This window comes from Pteropus vampyrus, unplaced genomic scaffold (assembly GCF_000151845.1).
Source record: "Pteropus vampyrus isolate Shadow unplaced genomic scaffold, Pvam_2.0 Scaffold499, whole genome shotgun sequence".
Lineage (NCBI taxonomy): Eukaryota > Metazoa > Chordata > Mammalia > Chiroptera > Pteropodidae > Pteropus > Pteropus vampyrus.
Genome location: NW_011889280.1, coordinates 339,043 through 345,400, shown reverse-complemented (window position 1 = coordinate 345,400; position 6,358 = coordinate 339,043). Strand labels below are relative to the sequence as shown.

At 54.3% G+C, this 6,358-nt stretch overlaps 1 protein-coding gene across 1 annotated transcript in view; it reads left to right on the top strand.

Moving 5' to 3' along the window:
- The first annotated feature begins 1,529 nt into the window (after positions 1-1,529).
- Positions 1,530-6,358, top strand: part of SHISAL1 (shisa like 1) — a 49,536-nt gene continuing 44,707 nt past the window's right edge. The window contains exons 1-2 of the mRNA XM_011382978.2: positions 1,530-1,625; positions 3,920-4,133. Of these exons, the coding sequence (XP_011381280.1) occupies positions 1,562-1,625; positions 3,920-4,133 (278 nt within the window). The 5' untranslated portion in view covers positions 1,530-1,561. The remainder of the gene's footprint in view (positions 1,626-3,919; positions 4,134-6,358) is intronic.

Here is a 6,358-nt window from a genome sequence, read left to right as displayed (position 1 = left end):
CTCCACCTTCGTATGGCTTCTCCCTGCATGAGCGTCTGTGTCCAAGTTCCCTCTTTATGTGGACGCCAGCTGTGTCGGGTGACGGCCCGCCCCGCACCAATGTGACCTCATCTTAGCTAATCACACCTCGACCACCCCGATTCCAAATAGGGCCCCGCTGAGCTACCGAGAGTTAGGACTTTAACACGTGAATTTTGGGGAGACACAATCCATGCACTATAATGGGGTGCCATGAGGGTGGCACGCAGTACCTCGTTGGGCCCAGAGTAGGTGCTCAGCAGATTCACTCCCATCCTGCATCTCTGCCCCTCCCCGCCGGCCCCGCCATGCTCCCACCTCAGGGCCTTTGCACTGGCCGCTCCCTGGTCTGCCGCCCTCTTCCTCCTGGCTCCCACCTCTGCCAAGTCTGCCCAGCTGTCACCTGTGAAGCGAGGCCACCCCAGCTGCCCTGTCCAAAGCCGCTCCCACATCACCACTCTGCGCCCACCCCCAACACCTCGCTTTATTTCCCTCGTAGCTTTTCATATTGTGGTAAAACACACGTTACGTGCAGTTTACCATTTTAACTATTTTTAAGTGCACCGTCCGGTGGCACGCGGTACATCCACATGGTTGTGCAGCCGTCACCACCATCCATCCCCGGAAGTCCTCATCACCCCAAACCGAAACTGCCCCCTTTAAACACTGACTCCCCACCCCGCTCCCACAGCCCCTGGTGGCGGCGTTCCACTCTACTGCTTTCGGTCCCTCATGAGGGGGTCCCTAAAAGACAGGGTTTCCTTCCTTTTTAAGGCCGAATAACATTCCGTCGTCTGGCTGGACCACGTTTCGGTTTTTCCCCGCCTCCGTTGGTGGACACCGGGGTCGCTTCCTCCCTCCGGCTCTTGTGACTCCGGCTCGTGCTGCTGTGAACCTGGGGGCGCAGGTGTCTGTTTGGGTCCCCGCTTTCCGTTCTTTGCAGTGCATCCCCAAGAGTCTCGGAGCGTTTTGAAATTTCATCTGTCTGTTTGTCCCATCAGCCTCCCCCGCTGGGGCGCCAGCCGGGGAAGGAGCAGTTTCTGTGAAGTTCTACTTCGGGTCTGTTTAGTTTGCTGCTGTGCCCCTATTGCCTGGCAGGCACCTGGCCTGATGCACACTTAACGGAAGTCACCGTCAGTGACAGGGCAGGAACACCTGGGTCCTGCGAGCCCCCGGAAGTGCGGGCGCGCCAGCCGGCCGTCCCCGTCCCCATATGCTCGCCCTGCCCACCGGCCTCACCCCCCCACGACCATCCCCACCCCCTGAGAGGCCTGGCCCCCCTTGGATTAAGTCTCATTTTGCTGTGACAAGAAAAGGAGGCGACAGTTGACTGGTGGGGGAAGGTCATTCATTCCAGAAAGGAAATTGGATGGCGCGTTTCCATCCTCCACGGCCGGGCCCCGGCTCCCGGCAAACTCACGGCCCTGCCCGCGCCGCGTCCCCTGCTGTGGGCCATGCAGCCGGAGCCTCCAGGCCGCCCACACCCGCCTCTGCTGGATCTCGTTACACAGGCAGCTCTGGACGGACCGATGCAAGCCAAACGATGACCGTTTGTGGCCAGCGGTCCTTGAATGTGCTCACCGCTCTCTCGCTGCTGATCCCGGCAGGTAGGGCCTCCTTGGGGGTCCCGCGGGAGGAGGAGTCATGGGGGGCAGATAGTCCGTTCTCGGGGTCAGGGACAGCCCAGCTGGGATTCTGGGCCTGACAGGGGCTTCCCCTAGTCTCCTGCCCCACGGGCATCCCCCTCGTGAGGAGCTGCTGAGCATTGAGAACCTACTGTGTGCTGTGCCTCCAGCACCTGCCCCGGGAGCTCTGCCGAGAGATTTGCACCTGCCAGCCCTGGGAGAGGCCCCTGCGGAATTCTCTCCCCCTACCTGAAAGTCAGTCCCACCCCAATGTACGGATGAGGAAACTGAGGCTTGCGGAGGGCGCTGACTCGCCTGAGACAACACGTCTCGTGAGGGGCTAGGATTCTAACCCCAGCAGCGCGATGACGGGCCCTCGGCTCCCGGCACCCACCGGCCTTCTAGGCTGTCCCCATGACCCTAGCTGGGGCCGCAGGTGGGCTCTTGATCTCCTATTTACAAAGACGAGCAGAAACCAAGTCATCCGGTTGCTCCACACAAGACCCGGCCACCCGGAGGAGCCCGCCCCAATCCCGGCAGCCGGGCGTCCCCAGCCATCCCCGCGTGGCTCAGCCTGCTCAGAGCAAGGTGCCCACTCGCTGTCTGTCTCTCTGACTTTCCCTGCATCTCTGACTCTCTCTCCCTCTTTCTGTCTCTACGTCTGCTCCGTCTCTGTCTCTCTCCCTCCCTCTCTGTTCCCATCTCCGTCTGTCTTTCTGTCTCTCCCTCTCTCTCTCTCTCTCCCGCTCTGTCTCTCGATCTTTCCCTCGGCCCCTCACGCCCCTTGCTCATTTCCCGTCCCCAGCATGTCATTCCCCTAGGCCAGTGGGTTGCAAACCCACACCCATCAGCACCCCTAGCAGGACCCCCATGCCCTGTCCAGCGCTCTGATTCAGGTCCGCCGAGGGGCCTGAGAACCAGCGTTCCTGCCCAGTCCTCAGAGGGTGTGCGAGTCAGGGACCACACCTCGAAACCGCTGCCCTGAGCCTCGGTTTTCTCCTCTGTGCGGTGAGAGCACCGAGACGAAATGAGACGGCGTAGCCACCTCATTTCACTACGTGAGACGGGGCATACTTAGTGACCTCCATGCCCCAAAAGGGGGTCTTCCGTTTCCCAAGGTCGAGGCTGAGCAGGGGGCCCGGAGCCGCCCTGACTCCTGAAGCACTGGGTCCCTTGTCCCGCGGTGGTCGTGCCCATCCCCCCACCCCCATGGAAGAGGGTGCTGGACCTTGGGGACGGGGCAGAGGATTTCGCAAGGCCGCCCAGGCTGCCCACCAGCCAGCGTGCCCAGCTGGGACCCTCCTCGGGCGGCCCCGGCGGGTGCGGGAGCTGTGTGGGCTGCATTCTAATCGCTTCTCACGGAGACAGCTTTCAACGAGCTGGAGGAGCTTGTGCCTTTGTGGTTGGAGAAATGTATTCAGCCGACGAGGCCCCTTTTCAGCGATACAAATTAGATACAGCGATCCCTTTTATGAAGATACTAATTAAGCTGGAGACAGCGGCTCCAGGTTTTTTTCCATTGTTATATTTGCTCAGGCTTTCTCTCCTGTTTATCAGCATCAGCAGGACTGCAGCATCCGTGGCTGAACAGGAGCCTGCCTCCTGGGCTAGGGCAGCTCCCAACAGGGAGGCGGGGGCGGCTGCGGCAGGCCCCTGGGGACCTCTGGGTCTAGGGCACTGCTTTAGTAGAAACCAAGGTACGGAGGGTACAGCCTTTCTCCACAGTGGGGACCTGGCACCCAGGCCAGTCCCTCCCCAAGGCCAGTCCCTCCCCACCATCCACACAGCAACAGAGGTTTTTAAAGCCGGCTTCCACATCCGGGCAGGCCCAGGATGGATTCCCACCCACCACCACTTACCGGCTCAGATAGTCACCGTAGATCCCAGACTGGCCTGCTACGGTGGCCAAGTGGATCAAACGAGATGGCGCCTGTGAGGCACATAGTAGGTGCTCAGTTGATGTTTCCTAGTTGAGTGCCTGCTGTGTGCAGAGCCACAGGAGGCTTCAGACATAGCCCTGCCCCCAAGGAGCCCCCAGTCTGGAGGTCACAGTGTAAGTAGGGCTGTGACTGAGAGAGGCCCGGAAGGTGATGGGAGCCCAGAGGCGGCTTCCTGGCAGAGTGAGGCTTGCACTGGACCCCCAGGGAGAGAAGAGGCAAGCAGGACCCTAGAAAAGACCGACCAGGCCCCACCCCTGGCACTTGTAGACTGGCGAGGGTCTTGGGCAGCTGGGCTTGGTGAGGGACCCCACTGAGGCTGGCGACTCTGTCTTCCAGTCCTGTCCGTGCATTTCCGGGTCTGTGAGCCATACACGGACCACAAAGGCCGCTACCACTTTGGCTTCCACTGCCCTCGGCTCTCGGACAACAAAACCTTCATCCTTTGCTGTCACCATAACAACACGGTTTTCAAATACTGCTGCAACGAGACGGAGTTCCAGGCGGTGATGCAGGCGAACCTCACGGCCAGCTCCGAGGGCTACATGCACAAGTAAGTGCCACGCTGGGGCCACAATCCCATTGCCTTGGGCCCCAATCAAGGCAGGGTGCCGGCCAAACACCTCACCCCCTGGGGCAGCTGTCGAGTGAAGGATGGGTGGGCCTGGAAGGAGTCTGGCGAGTCTTCAGGTAACCAGGTTTTCTGGCCTGTTCTGCCCTCCGAGCGTTAGCCTTCTTATCTGAGAAATGGGCACATGATGCCTATACCTCTCGGGACTGCAGCGAAAGTTAAATGAGGTCGAGTCTGTGGAACCCGTCAGGCAAAAGGTGCTTGGGCCTGGAATTAATGAGACCCGAGTCCCTGCCTTCCTGCCTATTTGTTCAACAAATATTGATTGACACTCTTGACCTGGAGATCAGTCCAATGCATCCCCTTTCCTTAAGGTGATTGAAACACGTGAGACCAGGACCACGATAAAGGAAGAGGGGTTTCCCAGCAGAAAAGCAGTAGGAATATACTAAAATCGAAACGGCACAAATTTCTCTCACTATGAGGGAAACCGATCGTCTTTACACGTATTTGAGAGACATTCGTATTTCTTTCATTGTGAGCTAGCTGTTTATGTCCTTCGCCGTTTTCCTGTTGAAATTTTGGCCGTTGTATTATTTGTTCACATGAACTCTTTATATATGAAGGAAAGATGCATGACAAATATTTTCTTAGCGTGTCTTTGAATCGTGATTTTTTTCTCATGCTTAATTTTTAATTGTTACCTAATCAGATTGTACCTTTTTTTTTCAATGTCTTCCGGGTTTTGTAGGGTACTGCGAGAGGCTTTCCCTACTCTGAGATCATTAAAAATTCCCTCGTGTTTTCTTTTACTTCTTTTCTGTTTTAATTTTTTGCCTTCGAATCTTCGATCGGTCAGAAATTTATTTTGATGTAAATTTTGAGGTAGGAATCAAAATTTATGTATTTTCCCAAACGGGTAGCTACTTTTCCCAATACCATCCATTGAATTGTCCATCTTTTCCCTGATGTGAAATGCAAACTTATTATATCCTATTATATACTAAATTTAACTATTAAAGTGTTAAGTACTGAGTACTAAGTATTAAATTCCTTGGTCTGTCTATCTCTGTGTTAGCATCTGATTATGTTCACCACTACGGCTGTAGCTTTGAATATGTTTGAAAGTCTTCTCCATCTATTTCCCTGGCTTTTTTGCCACAGAACTCCAGAATTAGCTTGCGTAGCCCTTGCCAAAAAAAAAAAAAAAAAAAAATCCAGTTAGTATTTTCTACTGAGATTGTGTTGAATTCATAAATTAATTCAAGGAGAATTGACTTTTCATGTCGCTGAATCTTCCTATCCAGGAATACGATATGTCTTTCCATTTGTTCAAATTTTCTTTCATAGAATTTTGGAGTTTTCTTCATATAGATATTGCATAGATCTTTTACATTTATTCCTACTCATTTCTTTTTATGCCGCTATTATAAATAGGGTCTTCTGCCACTTTACTGAAATTTCTCATCTTTGTAATACTTTTTCAGTGGATTCTCATAGGTTTAATTATGCCACGTGCAGACAATGGTAACTGTCTCTTCTCCAATTTTTGTGCCTTGCTTCTTTTTCTTGTCCAATCGTGTTGTCGAGCACCTCTAAAACAGCCTTTAAAGTTGTCAGGGGTTCTTATTTTCTTCCTAACTTCGATGAGGATGCTTTAAATATTTCCCCAATAAGCCTGAGGCTGATTCTTGGGGCGAATGTATATTTTTTTGCAGTAAGGAAAAATCCACATGGAAGGAACGTTTGTCGAGTGACTGTTACAGGGACTAGCGGCACCACCAGGAGAAGGTGAGGGCCTGAGCCCTGATCTCTCTGTCTGATGCTGGGCCTTGAGTTCTTTGCCGCCATGCCATGGCAACTCGGGGAAGTCTTTTTCCTTTGATCAGACAGGAGATCGAATTCTCATCCCATCTCCCCTTCATCCCTTCCTCAAATGCTGGGGTGGCTGTATTCGCCTCTGCTCAGGCCTTAGAATAATTCTGTGCGTGAAGTCACACTCAGCAAGGCTTGTCCGTCCCAAGGCCTGGAATCTGACCCGAGCCCTTTATAAGACCAATGACTGATTCTCTGAGGCTGGAGGGCGGTGCTGGGTCTGGGGTGAGGACCCCGATGTGTCATAGTTAACGGCAGAAAGCCAGACAGAAGACAGGGCTTGGCCAGACACCAGACTTCTCTGGCGACTGGTGTCTGGGATCCTCGTTTTG